The sequence below is a fragment of the Arctopsyche grandis genome, chromosome 7 (assembly GCF_051622035.1).
Source record: "Arctopsyche grandis isolate Sample6627 chromosome 7, ASM5162203v2, whole genome shotgun sequence".
In the NCBI taxonomy this organism is placed as follows: Eukaryota; Metazoa; Arthropoda; class Insecta; order Trichoptera; family Hydropsychidae; genus Arctopsyche; species Arctopsyche grandis.
This window is the reverse complement of record NC_135361.1, coordinates 14,413,002-14,429,989: the sequence shown is the minus strand read 5'-3', so window position 1 is coordinate 14,429,989 and position 16,988 is coordinate 14,413,002. Positions and strand designations below refer to the sequence as shown.

General features: G+C 32.5%; 3 protein-coding genes across 3 annotated transcripts in view; 1 reads left to right on the top strand and 2 right to left on the bottom strand.

Annotated features, from left to right (window-relative positions):
• The window catches only part of LOC143914068 (dopamine D2-like receptor), a 281,762-nt gene that overhangs the window by 159,215 nt on the left and 105,559 nt on the right, over nucleotides 1-16,988 (bottom strand). The gene's annotated exons all lie outside the window — the stretch shown is intronic.
• fs(1)Ya (female sterile (1) Young arrest) lies at nucleotides 2,401-7,252 on the bottom strand. Its single transcript, XM_077435007.1, has 6 exons — nucleotides 7,145-7,252; nucleotides 5,357-5,732; nucleotides 5,117-5,250; nucleotides 3,482-3,803; nucleotides 2,742-3,410; nucleotides 2,401-2,657 (listed from the first exon to the last, which is right to left on the bottom strand). Exons 1-6 carry the CDS (start codon nucleotides 7,160-7,162, stop codon nucleotides 2,401-2,403), a joined length of 1,776 nt encoding a protein of 591 aa, XP_077291133.1. The 5' UTR covers nucleotides 7,163-7,252.
• LOC143914706 (uncharacterized) overlaps nucleotides 7,355-16,988 on the top strand; it is a 15,810-nt gene continuing 6,176 nt past the window's right edge. The window contains exons 1-8 of the mRNA XM_077435006.1: nucleotides 7,355-7,423; nucleotides 7,539-7,689; nucleotides 10,805-11,097; nucleotides 11,167-11,349; nucleotides 11,452-11,595; nucleotides 11,668-11,839; nucleotides 16,515-16,618; nucleotides 16,683-16,884. Of these exons, the coding sequence (XP_077291132.1) occupies nucleotides 7,355-7,423; nucleotides 7,539-7,689; nucleotides 10,805-11,097; nucleotides 11,167-11,349; nucleotides 11,452-11,595; nucleotides 11,668-11,839; nucleotides 16,515-16,618; nucleotides 16,683-16,884 (1,318 nt within the window). The remainder of the gene's footprint in view (nucleotides 7,424-7,538; nucleotides 7,690-10,804; nucleotides 11,098-11,166; nucleotides 11,350-11,451; nucleotides 11,596-11,667; nucleotides 11,840-16,514; nucleotides 16,619-16,682; nucleotides 16,885-16,988) is intronic.

Genomic DNA, 16,988 nt, shown 5'->3' with positions numbered 1-16,988 from the left:
AGTATCATTAATGTACAATAAAATTTATGTAAAACTCATAGATGTCTCGTTAATTTGTGAGTTTTCAATCTCGTAATTCAACGACTTGGGTAATAAAAATGCTGAATTGTTTAAAATTGGCCAGGAAGCTCACCTGTAAGGCTTTTCTGGTATATATGTATGTATGTATGTTAAAAAAATAAATAAATATTGAATCGAAACCATATTGAATCGAAACCATATTGAATCGTCGTCATAGAAACTTTGATTTGTTTTCGATGTTACCAACCAACATTACATACTTACAAAGTCTCTTTCGTAATTATATATTATATATGTATTATATATTTATTATTTTACTTGGAAATTTGGGAATGTGTCTCATTAATTTAAAATTCTTCCTTCGCACGGCTCTATGTTTACGATTAAGTAATTGCAGATTTCCCGGTGAAAATACCTAATAAATTAGCCTTGTTGACTTTGACTCAAAATTCACACTTGTCCGTAAACCCTTGCAGTCCTTTAACTTTTCATTCTCACATTTACTTGTTTTTCTTTAATAATTTTTGTCTAACTAGCTTGATAGAATACCAGAACAACTGACTCATGTACCGGGACACGGGGACACAGATCTGTAAACCGGGACATGTCCCGGTCTACCAGGACGAATAGCAGCCCTATTCTACTGTCTTATGTATAGCAGATATAACCGAATGTGGTGAACCTAAAAATCGTGTATACGTACATATGACATGGTTCGGTGATTATCCCGCACAAAGCAACCTCACACACGTCACTAAAATATCGATCACGGAACATATGGCACCTGAAAATTCCATCCATCGAAAGCTACACACGCGAACTATCATACTAACGAGATCTCGAATGCCAGATATTTCGTATTCGCGATGTTCATAGCAACCATTGTCGTGTGCGCGATTGCAATGTGCAAAATAATCCGTTTACTGTATGACATAGCAGACAAATAAATTGCCGGTTTGCCTGCAACAAATCACTAAATTTTAAATTTTAAATGAGATGACAAAGATAAAGCTTCAGTCAAACATCTTCAATTTTGTATACGTATATTTAACGAATCCATCTTGGACACAAATGTCATAATATTATTTGTAGCCCTGAGCGTATTATTTGACATCGAATCGGGCATTCGATCTTTCAACAATAACGGGCTAATTTCCGCAATTTATTTATCTACACGACTGCTCCTCAAGTCTTAAGTCCATTGTTATTCCAATACTTAGACGCGTTTCCCCGTACGTTTCGTCCTGTATATTTCTATTTAACTTTAACGCGTGAACGAGCCAACGCCCGTTTCCGCGTACATCCTCTTTATACATCATCACACGAGGTAACAGCTCGCTCCGACAACGTATAAATAAATTCGAGGCAAAATAACGACGTGAAGCGAAGTATCGTGCTCGTCGATTTTCCTTTGATGGATTAATTATACATATATGTACGTACAGAAGGAAGAGGGATGGCGTTAATAAAATGTCAACATCCCAAAGGTTATCAGGCGTCAGTAATTAAACTGCAGCCTTGCAGTTGAGGCAGTAATTAATGCAATAGCTTCGGGTGTCAAAGGGCTCGTCGATCTAAATAAATGCATCGTCACGTGTATTATCGCCTAGTCTTAGCGATTTATACGGAGGAATATAAACCGGTACAGTTTCACATTTGTAAGTCTTAACATTTGTATGGCAATTGTCATACTTACAATTTTTTAAATATAATATAAAATATATTAAGAGAAGAATCGCAATATTTATATGCGAGAAATGAGGCAAACTACGCACGTTTATCCACTTTCCGGTATTTCTTTGGGAAAATGCGTTTCATATACACGTTCACGAAAAACAAATAGTTGGAAATAATAAATAAAAAAATAAACAGAAATAAAGACAAATGAAGCCACAGTTCCAATTAGGGGAACGCTTTTGTTTTTCGCGTCGTTAACGAGGAAACGAGGGAATAAATAAAAGGAAAACGAAAATAATAACGATGAAACGTTGCTCGTATTTGACATCATTTCGATACCAGCCGAATTCTGGTTCATCCGGGAATATGTGTGTTATGAATAAGATGATGCTAAGAAAGGAATAAGTACGTGATAATTACTACGAAACCAAAATCATGTATCCAACAACTTCTGTTATATATTTTGATTCTCGTAAATTCTATTTTGATTTTGTGTAATTCAGACAATACCATTCATTAGTCCTTTTTCGTACAATTACATGTGATTTCAAGCAAACGTAAACTTATGAATAATGCATTTTATTTATTATATATAAATATTTTATTGAAAAAAAAAAGTTGAACATTAACATTTATAATATAAATGATAAATTGAATGTATATTAATAATGAAAAAATTAAAAATTATAGAAAGACGAACGCTTAAAACGACTGATTCAATGATTTGTTGTCGTCGTTCCTTTTGGATAGTATATCGGCACCAGTTGAGTTCGATCTTTCTATACAAAACATTCCCCCTTTCAGCATCCTGTCGAGTGGCCTCCTTCCGTTGATCCTTTCAGAATACCTATACCTTTTATTGTTGATTGGACTTTCGCTTAATTCGGATAAAAATCTTTTCCTTTTGCTAGACGATAAAAGCAACGCGTCTGGAGAGTCATTTTCGTTCGTTGATTTGCCTGCAATTCAATTTTTTTTGCTCATTTAATTTAATCGAAAAAATAAATTGAAATATTAATAAACTTAATTTTTAAATTCTTTACCATTGATAATATCTTTGTCTCCCCAAATGACCCACTTCATTCCGCTCATAAGCCTGGACCATATGGTGGTTGAATTTTTTCCAAAGTGTATCAATTCATCAACCCTTGCTGCATTTTCTCCAACGGCTTTTGTTGTTTCTTTAATCGTAACGACCTTCTTTGTGATGACTATTTTGAATTGTATCTCCGTGGAATAATCTTGCGATTCTAAAGCACTGCTCAGCGATTCCTGTATCGAATCTGCTATCTGTTGCGGCAGATCTTGGACCGCTCCCATTGCCGATTTGATATCTTTGTCTTCGCTCAAACTTTCCTGCAAGCAACTTTTGTAATGTTCGATATTTGTCGTATCGCTATCAGACGGAGACGTCACAAGGCACTTTACATCCTTTTCGTCTGTGACATCCTGCTTTGGCGAATCGTTCAGATCGTCTGAAGTCGCAGGACTTTCTTGTTTAAAATTTATGGTCCTAGCCGTAACAGCGTTCTGTTCGGTTGAAGGCGGCGTAGTATCATTCGTTGTTGGTGTGTTCCGTATATGTTTAGGAGTCTTCATGAATTTTGAAGATCTTGATTCGAAATTATTTATGATAGCTTGCAGTCTAGGCGTGCGGGTTCTCTTTGGATGTATCCTGCCCGGGGTTGACGGTCTCCTTGGTTTCAGGAACACTATAGTTCAAATGAGGACATTGTATTATACGTACATATAATATACGGGTATGATGATAAATGGCTGATACCGTGTGAATATGGCTTGATCCTAGCTTGTTTCCGCTGCTCTACTTCGTCGGCAAACGTGACTCGTTTCCTTTTATCGCTCGAGTTGATGATCGAAGGTGTGAAATCCTGGGTTCCTCCTTCGTTAGGACTGTTGGTTAAATCGTCGCAAGGATTCTGTCTATTCGGTGGAGATTCGCCGTAAGTGTTTGGCTTTTCTAAGCTGTCGCTAGGCTCGAGCTTAAGGCGCGGCGCCCCTTTCGACATAATCCCCTTTAACTCTTTAGCCTGCGGCTTGCTCGAAGAATCGGTTTGAATTGAAGATAATTGAGTGGTCGACGTAACCTTAAATTCAAGGAACCAAATAACGTCTAAAATAACTATAAGATTTAAAATTTAACTGTTATATAAGTGATAAAATCATACCACAAAATATACTTGAACAATTAATCGGGAACCAAACTAATATGCGAAAATATGTATGTACAGTATATGAAAATTTAAGGTATCCAATTTGAAATCAAAAAGTTCAAATAGAAATTGGAAGTCAATTAATATAATCAGTGGAACATTATAAACACATCAATCAGTTACCCACTGATAAATTTCTCGTTTTTAGAATTTTTGAGAATTAAAAAAAAAATGAGTTAAGTTTATCAAATAGATTTCCATCTATATGTTTACATATGTATGTTGTAGTGGACGTGTATCTTCCAGTTGAAATATATTTTGACTACATATATCTTATAAATACATATGTATATTATATGTACGTACATATGTTACAATTGAAGTGTATCTTCCACTTGTAATAGATTTTGATTAGTTGGAAGATATTCCATCTAACCTGGTACCAACTACCGTTATATTTGAAGTGTATTTTCAGTTGTAATATATTTTAACTAGTTGGAATATATTCCGTCTAACCCATGTAATTTGATTCATAATTATATTCCAATTTGTCAAAATATATAAAAACTGAAAATACAGTTCAAATATAAATTGGTACCAGGTAAGATGGAAAGGATGTTTTAAACGCATTCTCAGAGTTATCGTAACATGACACTTATGACGAAAATTTGTAATACCTAGCAAATATTAACGCATTATTAAATTCTAAAACATTCGCAAAAGTATCAGAACTGGCATAACTCAACTGTTATATTACAACTGGCGCACATTGTTGAAAGTGTATTTGCGCTTGTAGAGTTATAATTTACTAATTGATTTGTATTCAAATATAAATGACCTAAAATGCCAGTTGGAATATATTACAAATGAAAATACACTTCGACTGCAACATATACATATGTATGTATGTATGTAATGTGTATAATATAGTAATTATATATATTTTATCAGATTTACACAAAAGCTTATGCATTGACTATACATACATATGTATGTGGTACTTTACATACATAGAACATGGATAAATTAATGGCATTATACAACAATGTGTAACTTTGAGTTCATAAAACATATGTTTCTAAACCCACTGAACCATTTTCGACCTTCATAACTTTGTGCTTGGTTTCGAATGATAGCACAATTACAGCAAAGTAACGTGAAAAGAAAAAATACAATGATGTCAGCGGCACTTTAAGCCCGAAATCACAGAAATGGTCCGTACAAATATTATATAATAAAATAAATACTTTTTCGTTCTCATTTGGAGGGCTCTGTACAACGTCTGAATCTGGACTATTGATTCCCGACAGAGTGGAAGTGAAAGATTTCTGAAATATTCCCCAATTCGGCGTGTTTGGATGTGTCGGCGTACTTGTCATCACTATACATAAAACGATAAAACGCAATTTAATATTCTGGAACGGAAAGTAGTCAACGTTCAATTTAAAACTCTATTTCTCAAAACTCGTATTTATATTGAACTTTACCTGCCGATTTATCGCTTTTTCTCACACCCGGGAATTTCTTCTTTAAATTGTCGATACTATCAGGTATTGTCGCGGACATTGCGCACATTGAATCGTGATCGTTCTCCCTTTCGTCGTTTTTCTTCATCTCGCAATATTCGCCCCTGAGAAAATCCTCGACACCCTGGAAAACTTTCTCGCACTTGACGCAGTGAAGGGGCAAGTGATTTAGCTTTATGTGATCTATCAATTCGCCACTGGGTGGTGTATCCAAGTTTAAAGTGAACGAAGAATATCTACACAGGAGACAATCGAAGGCTATTTGGTGTACATTCGCCTCGTGTCGACGTCTACAGTCGGCACAACAAAATATCTGACGACATTCTAAACATCTAACCTGAAAAATATAATACAAAATATCTGTATCTCATTTGTACAAAAAATTATACATATGTAATACGGAAAAAAACGGAATATATGGAAGATTTTCTTTGATCTGCCATCACAACATGTCGTAAAAGAGTCCATCCCGTTTCATAGGAATATCGAGCACTGTCACCGTTTTGTCAAACTATCATCTGGTGTTGGAAATAAATGGAAGAAGGTTTGAGCCCTAAAAAAACAACACTTTTTCCCTTCAAATATTGACACGGAGCGCACCGGGGAGCCCTTTGGAGGATTGAATCTCGGAATCGGAGTACTATGTTTGCTTAAAGAATTACAACTAAGAAAAAGTTAACATACTTTAAAGCAATGCTTTGGAGATTCTCACATTATATGTATATCATATTATATATAAGATATTTTTATATGAAAATAAAATCAAAGAATAACTTTTTTCGTTCAATTTTCACTTTCAGTTTTACGAGGATCGATCATCCTTGCTCCTAGAAACGATACATTTTTCTAAAATAAAACTCGATAAGAATAATTGACAAACTTTAGCAGCATTTCATTTCATTCTCAAATTTGAAAAGTTTAAATGTGTATTGATTTCTTAATGCCATAAATTGAAAAACGTTCACCCTAGACATTTCTTAAATCAATCTTAATTTTTTTTCCAGTCTAACATGCAATTGAATTTAATAATGCATACATTACTGTTTAAAACCAAATACTAATTAAATGTATATTTTAGAATGTAATACTAACTACTTAATATTACATTCTAAAAATAAAATTCCTTTAGTTAGAGATGTCACAAACAAACAAACCGAGGAGCTTAACAACAAAACAGTTAATAACCACATGAATGAAAGGCTCAGTAATTCGATTTCATTACCTATACATACATTATCTAAACTATAGCTTTGATTTCACAGTAATAATAATTTGTTTTGTTCGAATTATATTACATAAACACTAACATTAAATAAACTATTGTAATCGACTTAGTTAATTATCAATATAACTGAGAATATTGTTTTATAGAAAATAATATCGTCAAAATCTTGATATGTATGTATGTAATTTTAGACACATCCTATGTACATACATACATATGTACTTATTATTATTGATTTATTTTAAACAATGGTCTTAACATTTATATGTATTTACTCACTGATTATTATTTTCGAACAAATAAATACTAAACGCGTTTGATATATTTGATGTCATCAAAAAATCAAAACCTAATTACACAGTGTAAAATCTAGGTAATAGAAATTTAGTTATAAATTTTATTACATCATATTTTATTATTATTATTTTATATTTTAGAGAATCAAAGCTTGATTATGTACGATTTTATTTTTCAATCGAAAAATTGAAATAAAAATATAAAATTTCAAAATTCAATATACTAACGTCTATCGGTACTTTCATCCTAGCATTTTATCACTGCATGTTTTATTGCGATTGTTTATAAAATGCGCACGCCCGCCACACAACCGGTTAGCACTGCATGCCGATTACCTAGTTCCATGTGACAATGACAAATTATAATTTGTGACAATAATTCATTTATCAAACATTGATCAGTTGTTTGTTGAGGTCGGGCGTGTTAACGACCGCGCGATGTTAACGCGCTCAAAAGTCGCATTCGTTTACGTATTCATAGCCGAAATTTTGAATTGTGCTACCGAGGTACATACATACATATGTACATATGTTCACATGATACATGTGCAATGCGGGCATTTTTATTATGCATGGTGGATTTCGAAAATCATTTTAATTTTTTTGTTAATATTCGATTCAGGATAGTGGCGTTCTACACAGTTCGCATCCGTCGTGGAGTGAACATCCGTGGGAATTGCATCCCTTTTTGGAAGAGCAATATTATAACAGTGTTCAACTGCTCAGACGACATTACCAAAATGAAGAAAATGGTGCCAAAAGAACGCAACGAAGTAAGTTTTATATTTAATATGTATGTATGTATATACATATGTATATTTATGCTTACACCACCGTGAAGGTAAAACGTATAGTATAAGCTCTACATACATACTATAAATATATAAATTGCCATTTTTAAATAAAAAAAGTAAAAGTATTACTTCCGGTTATGATAAAATATTTTGAAAATATAAAAAATTCATCATACCCATTACTGTTACAAAAAACTTAAACGGCTATGAGATGATTTAATAAAAATTATATATGTACATGTCTAGAACACCGAAGTTGATATGTAATAACGGCGCAATAAAAATCAAAAAATTCGGATGTGAGCACCCCATGACTTTATCTATGTATTTGAGGAATATAAGAAGTTCACAAAACAAAATTTGATATTGAACCGTACAGACACATTCACAAATACCGGCAGCATTATGAAATACTAATAGCTATGACAGCATTTTCGATACAAATTGAGTGCAAATGTATGGAAACTTGCACAATACATAAGTTCTACTTCCGGTTGTCGGATTTTGTTAAAAATTTTCAAATAAAAATTTTAAAAAACTTGGGTCTTTTCGATAAGAGTTTCAGTAACCTATACTAAGTTTCAGTTCGATAGGACTAACGGTGTTCAAAAAATCCGCAAAATACACATACACACACACACACACCCACACCGAGAGAGACATACATTTTTTTAAAACCGTGAGAACATGATTGATTAGTGATCGATTCTAAGTTCAAATCAGTTAAAATTTCGAGGTTGAATTTTTACATCACCCAAAACCAAGTACATATGTAGATAAAGTAATTAAAAATCCACAGATAGAGTTATTAAAATAATCATTTAAAATAATCGTTTAGATAAAAAAATAAAAATATTGAGATATTAAACCAATCCTTATAAACGTGGTGAAATGATGAAATGGCAAAATAAATGCAATAAATATCACTGGAAAAAATCTATAAAAATAACATATTTTTTACATTAAAAATTCGCTAATAATAAATTATAAATATTTGAATGCAACAAATCAATAATAAATGTGACTACTTATTCCAATACTCACATTAGACACAGCAATACTAGACTTTGAGTAAGAGACCGCAAAAGCCAAAAAATTGAATATACATATATATAGGATCCGGATGTGAAGGATTCCAAGTGAAACGCAGATTAAGTCAGAACTATGTATTTATTATAACATGCTTCGGGCTTGTTCTCCAACAAGTGACCATAACAACACGCATCCGGTCTTTCCCATGCATACCACACACACTTTATCCCTAGCAGTTTGGCAAAGCATACATACGGCTCGGCTCGTTTAAAAATCATTCCTACATATATGTATTTTAAACGCTCATAATTCATGAATGAGAGCAAACCAAAAAAATCATTATCATATTCAAATTTAATGGATCAAATATAATAAACATTGATTCATTTCCGCTCTGGCTTTTTGTTACTCGATGTAATTCGTATGTACATATATATGTACATATATCATAAAATAATAATCCGATCAATAATATTATGTTGATGCAATGTAAATATGACTAGTTATTATTTCGTTAAAATTCAATATTATTATATATATGATATATATAATTGGAAAGAATGTTGATGTAATGTCTGAGATTTTAAATATAGAATTAAATTATGTGAATGACTGGTTGTGTGAAAATAAATTATAGTTGAATGTGAATAAAACAAAAATGATGTGGTTGAATGGTAAAAATAAAAATATATTGAATGAAATTAGAATTGATGATAAGTTCATTGAAAAAGTTGAAAATATAAAATACTTAGGTGTATACATAGATTCAGGACTAAATTTTAAAATGCACGCTGACTATATAATAAAAAAAATGGCTAGAAAAGTTGGTGTATTATGTAGATTAAGAAATATTTTAAGTAAAAAAAGTAAAATTTTAGTGTTTAATTCAATTGTCTTGCCACATGTGGTTTATTGTGCCACTGTGCTTAATTTGTTTAGTGGCCAAAATTTAGAAAAAATACAGAATAAAGCTATGAGAGCTATTTTGAATGTGAGTAGATTTAAGAGTATTGGAAGTATGTTAGATGAATTAGGATGGATGAGTATTAGAATTAGTCTAAATATTAGTACATTGTCTTTTGTTTATAAGTTAGATCATAAGTTATTACCTAAGTATTTTGATGATTATATAATAAGGAATAGAGATAAACATAGTTTTTATACTAGAAATAAGGACAAACTAGTTGTAAGTAGAGTAAGAAAGAATAAGACGGCTGGGGGTGTTTTTCACAGGGGTGTGCTCATGTATAATGCCCTCCCTGAGTGCGTCAGGTCTGCTAAAAACATGGATGCATTCCTGCGAGGTGCGAAGAGACACCTCTGTGAGGGACAGTACATATAAGTTAATTATAAATTTTAGAGTTAAGTATAATAATTAAGATGTATTTTTAAATTAGCTTGATAGCTAAAATATATATAAATAAATATATAAATATAATATATAAAGACGCTAATCTGTGTGTTTGTCCTAACGCTAGCCGAACATAATGAATCGATAAAAAGCCTAAACTTTGTATAAATTCATTCGCGGTCTCGAACCGGCCACCCTCAACACAAATATCCTCTATATATGTAGGTATATTCGAGTTTGGAGTTAATATATTGTAACTTTATTTTAAATCATGTATCAATCCAAAAGCTCCCGTTGAAATTTCAACGGGCATAAAGCTAGTTTACAATATAAATAGCATTAATTTAAACTATTCTACGAATTGCCCCACTCACCTCTATTCACGATTAATAAAATATTTATTCTGTAACCGCCCGTATTCTAACTTTTCACTGTGTATTATTACTTTTTACTTTGTATAAAATGTGAATAATTTTTTTTTAAATATGCATCAGTAGGCTCCGGTGAAAATCTTCTTGTTTTTGTCGCACAGCCTTACTCGCGTGTGCCCGAACATTATAAAACAGGACTCGGTATGACGTCACCTAGTCCCCTTGTATCCTGCTCACTCATTCGTAAGTAAGGCTGTGCGACAAAAACAGGGAGAATTTCACGGCACGCCACTGATATGTTTGTACATTTACATACATATTATATATTGACTCGTAACAGGTTTGTACGGTGAGACACTGGAGATATTCGTTGAATCAATAACTCCTTACCACCTATCGAAGAATACCCGAGTGCCTGTATCAATATTAAACGTAAACGGGGAAAGACAAATTTTACTAGAAGACAATATTTTCCGAGTGCATGAACACGAAAATGGAAATCTGTTCGTCGAGCCCGAATATATCCTCAACATTCTCGACCCTGTGCTGCTTACGGAGGCGAGAAAAGCACCTAAAAGTTTTTCAATTAAAATTATATTTTCCAAATATAATAGAAACGCCGAAATTCGCGGCGTAATTTGTATTAAACGAATTTCGTTATTATTCTTAATTGCGTTTCATGATATAATAACGATGTTTCAGACCGCAGAATACAACAACGATACCGTGATATTGATGGGATACCGAAATTACAGTCAAGTTTACATATTACCACATACCGCCAAAGGCAAATGGGATAAATCAAAGTTGAAGCAAACTTTTTCCAGCGAATCTAATAAACCCAAGGCGGCCAAATTCGTACAACACAATAATCAACTATACCTAGTAATTATATACAAAAACAAAACGGTCGGAAAAGTTCACTCTATGTAAGCATTACGAACGTGCCGAAAAACTCAATATAACAAACATATTATTGAATAATAGTATACTTGCAGAATATACCTATGGACTGGGACACACTTTGATGAACTATTCATATTGGATACTGAGAATGCTAATGATCTTGCCGTTATTAAGAAACATGCTCATTTTATACTGATTGTGTCTCAAAATCCTCACGATGGAAACGTGAGTATTTTCCGTTTGTATGTAATATAAGAAATATATTTTCTTTTATATATCATTACATCATTATTACAGGTAGGATCTCAACTATACAAATTTATTCCACAATACGGCGTATTCAAAATTCATGCGATTCATTCGCACGATTCTGGAAAGCTACTTACATACGAAGATTTTGATTTCGGCGAAATGTATTCGATTTTTATTAACAAGCAAGCGAAATCCAACATCTTCAGATTAGTTGATGGTATTTATGATGGATTTATATTACATGTTTAAATTTCACTGATTTAGACGAAACTGAAAGCCATTTTGAATTGAAAGCGGACGAAGGCGTATAATATAAATGTAAATATTGCGGTATGGCACAGGGTGTTCTTGAAATTCCGAGTCCTTTGGGCCGTCATGCGTTGCGAAATATTTATGATTCCTTTGTGCAGTGGGATTCCATATTCATATAGTAGACCCTCTTTGTACAGTAGTACGTGTTAACGGGCACGAGAAAATATTTGGAATGTCCGCGTTTTTGGTATATGTATATCTGTATGTGCGAGTACATACGAGCCCGGCGCATAAGAAATTATCACGGTTAATATTTCACTTAATTTACGTAGACTACGTGTATTTACTACACTGGCTTCTTGCCGTGCGAAACGTAAACTAGAATAAAATTTGTTATTATTTTATAGTAGGAACGTGCCCTCACAAATGCAGACTTTTCGCTAATAATATGTACATACATATGTACGTAATACGCGCGTTTGTCCCGTGGAGCTACTGCATACGGAAGTGTCGTTGCTCTTTTAAATTATTACTTTATTAAGAAGACATATGTAGTTTTGCCTTATAATACAAGTCCTTTCGAGTAATTAATTGGGTGAACCATTAATTATTTAGAGATGTTGTGATGTTAATTTAATTGATTTGGCCTATATATGTTTTTAATTTGACATACAAAAAATTACATTATTTTCAACAACAACCGTTTCCTGAATGTATTTCGGAAATAAAACTTAACTTGTAAAATACTAGGCAATAGAGAAGACAAAAAGCATTGACTCATCATAGTTAATGTCGTGGAAAGAGCAAGACGAAGAGATTCACAATATGCTAGCTACTAATGAAGTCATTAGTTAAACCACTAAACAAGGGTTTCTTAACCTTTTTAGGTCGCTACCCAAATTAATGAAATAATTTGGTTTGGCGAGCCAAGAACATACAATTAACAATTAAATCAATTTTAATAACATACGAAATACATCATTTGGGAAAGTTTTGAAAAATGATTAAATGTTTCATGTACTTTAGATAGACTGCAATTTTATACTAAAAATCTGGTTTTTATTATTTTTATTTAGTTATTTATTTATTTATTTACATATCAGCCACAGTGACATTACAGAATACTTAAAGGCGTCACTGTGACTAGACATATGTATGAGCATAATACAAATACTATTTATTATAAGAAAATTGGCGAGACATCTAATAAAATCATATTCAAATAGTGGTGACAAAATGGGTAGGATGGTTTTTGCCAATTAGAGGAACCGCTTCAACAATGAAATCAGATAAATTGGCAAACTTTGATAGGAAACGATCGAGTCACAAATATACAAGTCTGACCAGCAGCATTAAAAGCTATAATCAGAATAAATTATTTTCAATCGCGGTCAGCTTATGGGATCGAACCAAGTGAGCTCTCGGTGCTTAGTATCATATGATATTGATAAAAAAATATATACATGTATAAAGAAAAGTATTTTCAATATTTAAATTATAATAATCTGTATTGAAATGATGAGTGTAATTTTTCATTTTTGTGCTAACAGAAATATCTCAAGTAGCCTGCCTTTCTTAATAACATTTTCTTTGTCTTCAAAACTTAATCTTCTGAGTGATTTGTGGAACAATTGATCGAGAATGCAACATTCAAAGGTCTCGTTAGCTATTTCCGCGCACTCCACACTTTTTTTTTTTTTGAGGGAATCATTTCGCGAGCTGAGTTTCTTGCCATATTTTTACTCAAAACGTTCTGCGTAAATCGTGCTATTTTTACAAAAAAAAATACAGGATAATATTTAATGAACAAAATCAGAATATTCTTAGTGAAAATTCCATGAATTCTTGAAGAGACGAGTAAATAAAAAAAAAATCTTGATTGGAACGCCTATACATAATAATAATAAGGGAACTGAATTAAGACGATGAGTTCGTGCAAGCGAATGACGCGGCGGACCATATCATAACAATCCACTACGACTACCATTCACTACCTTATGTAGGGCCGATTTCGATTTCTGAACTTCACTATTGATTTGAGTTTATTATAATTGAATTGTTGATATTTTAAATTTTAGGTAAAAGATTTTAGTGGACTAGCTTAGTCCATCTAGTCCAAACACGGGACGCCACTGGTACCGCACACAATTATGTCTGAAGATATCTTAAACATTTTGCATCATTTCATATGACATTTACTTCAAACATATATTTTCGTTGAAAATAATTCACGACCTATTAAAAATACTTCACAACTCAAATTTATATCGCGACTCGTTGATTAAAAGCTTCTGCACTGGAGGCTGAGTAAATTATGGCAGGTTTTATTCGGTTTACAGTCGAATATTATATATATTTATTTATTTATTTAATAGCAAATTACTAATTACAACATGTAAACAAAATAGCAAAATAAAAAACTAAAATTAATAACTATAACATACATAATACATCGAACATTGCATTTTAAAATAACAAAATAAAAAACTAATAACTATAACATAATACATCGAACATTGCATTTTAACTTATTTAATTACATCTTCCACAGAGGTATCCAATGTTAGGGACCAATTTTATTAGCACCTTTAATGTTTTCAGGAAGGGCGTTATAGATTTGAACACCTCTGTGGAAAACACTTGCAGTACTTGCATTCTTAACTATACATATAATTAATTTATTCCTATTTCTCGTTTTATGATTATGCATATCTCTGTTCCTAATGTAATTATTAAAATATCTAGGTAATAGATTATTATCAAGCTTATATACAAATTTTAAAATGCTTAATTTAAGACTTTTTCTAATATTCAACCATTTCAATTCATCTATCATACTCCTAACATTCTTACGTTTCCTCACATTCAAAATGTGAGGAAAGTAAGAGCTATTTTAGGACACTAGTTTAGGCATATCTACCAACATTTTAAAATACATCAATCTTAATAAGGATTCCAGTGAATCTATCCCGTTTTGGTCATAGTAAATTAAAAAGAAACTTTCAGTTTTTCCTATAGAATTTTACGAATTCATAGAATTTTGAAATTTTTAGCAAATACTGACTAGTGATTTGTATGATGAAAATCAACTCTGCATTATTGAACATATTGAATCAGTTGGTATTGAAAATATCAAAACATTCCTGGCGTACGTGCAGACGACGCTTCTACCATCTGTTTCATCCTTATTAAAATATACATCAAGGAGGACTCGAATCCTTGTCCAATAGTGTACCAGTTTATTCAAATATGCAAGTGAAGGTGTCGCTATATTGAATGTCGACGGTTCGTGTTCGTTCGTGCACAGGGCATCAAAGCCACCCGCCATGTTTACTTATCCATTACGATATCAAAGCGAGAGCACCCTAATTTAAACTTAACACGCTTACATTAATTACTATGCTGGAGGAGACGAACCAGAACATCCACCGGAACATCCGTCTCCCTTCCCCCAAAATCCAGTTCCGATGAATCGTTAAATGTGCCGAACCTTTTTCCATGTGACGAAATAAAAACGGCCTCGTTCGAACCCCATTCAGCTAAACCGAGTTTACCGGCTTCGCATTACACGCACTCAGGTGCTAATCAATCCGGCTGATTGAAAGGTTTTGTTCACCATTTTCGGTTCATTTATACTACATATACGAGCATGTATATCAAGAGGTCAAATAGGCGGGATATTAATGAGTATATTCACGGGCATTATTGATGCAACCAATGATGAAATGAAACCAATGGCGTAGACTAGTTGTTTATTATGATTTCGAGCAGAGTAGTCGTGGGTTCGAGCCCCACTTAAGTCCTGCTGTTGGCCAGACCTTGGTTTGTGAATTTGCAATTTTTTTGATTTTCATTGAAACGGTTCCTGTAAAATTGGCAAATCCTTTCTTGCTGATATCAAGTTAATCAGCGTCTTGAGGTTTGCCAATTTGATTAGAAAATGCTGCAAAAATTTCTCCATAGATGTCACTGTGTATGTTTGTATGAATTCGCATTGTATAAAATGCTTATGTATGTACATATGTACATACATATAAATATTGATTGCATTATATATATTTAAGAAAGTGCACTCGTCACATTGGAGTGATTTGTAAAGGCTTCATGTTCTATTAAATAAAATAAAATATGATCGCTATATGCATAGCATAATACATAGACTTCTAAGATTTTTTTTCAAATTTTGATATTTGACTTGAACGCCTAGTCACTAATCTAATATATAATTTCGAAAGAGACTTTTTATGTAAGTATGTATGTATATATCTTTGGTTGAGAATTTCGTAAACAAATCAAAATCGATTTTTTTTTTCGATTCAAATAAATTTAATAAAAAAACAAATGAATATTTACTATTAGATTCACCACGTTTACGCTATTTATATTACAAATATTGAGCGAAGCCGGGTAAAACAACTAGTGTAATTATAAAGTAAACATTTCTTTGTAGTATTAGAAATTAATTATTGTATTACATTAAATTCAAACATTTTTTAAAAGAACTTCATCTCCTTCTACTCCCAGGTGAATATTAATTAATTTACATGAAATATTATGCATGTATGGTATGTGACGTCTGAACTTTGAATCCAACCATTTTGCTTTACCTGACATGCATAAATAGACATTAAATGTTTCAGGTGAAGAGCTTATAGCTTCGCTTGCAACTTTCGACTTTCAGAAGGTCGTTGCACAAAAAGTCGCTATCGTCGAAGGGAAATCTATCATATTCCTAGGAACCGATGTATGTCGATTATAACCCGAATAAATTCTTAATAAACACTAGTTATAAAAATTGAAAATTTCAGAATCAAATTATGATCTACATACCAGACGGTGAAAGCTTGCGTAAGATCTACAATATGAACTTTCACGGTGTCACGAAAATACTAGGCATTGAATATATCAAAATTAAAAACACCGGTAGTAATATATTACTAGTTCTGACTAAAAGCGAATCGTCTATCGATGTTCAAATTGTGAAATTTGGTTTAATTCGAGACAATATTGGTATGTATTATGTACATATATGCTACACGTTATCATATGTAGTGTGCGTATTTTCATACGCAAAACTTTCGACGGATATCAAAGGCTGACTTTATTTTTCCGGT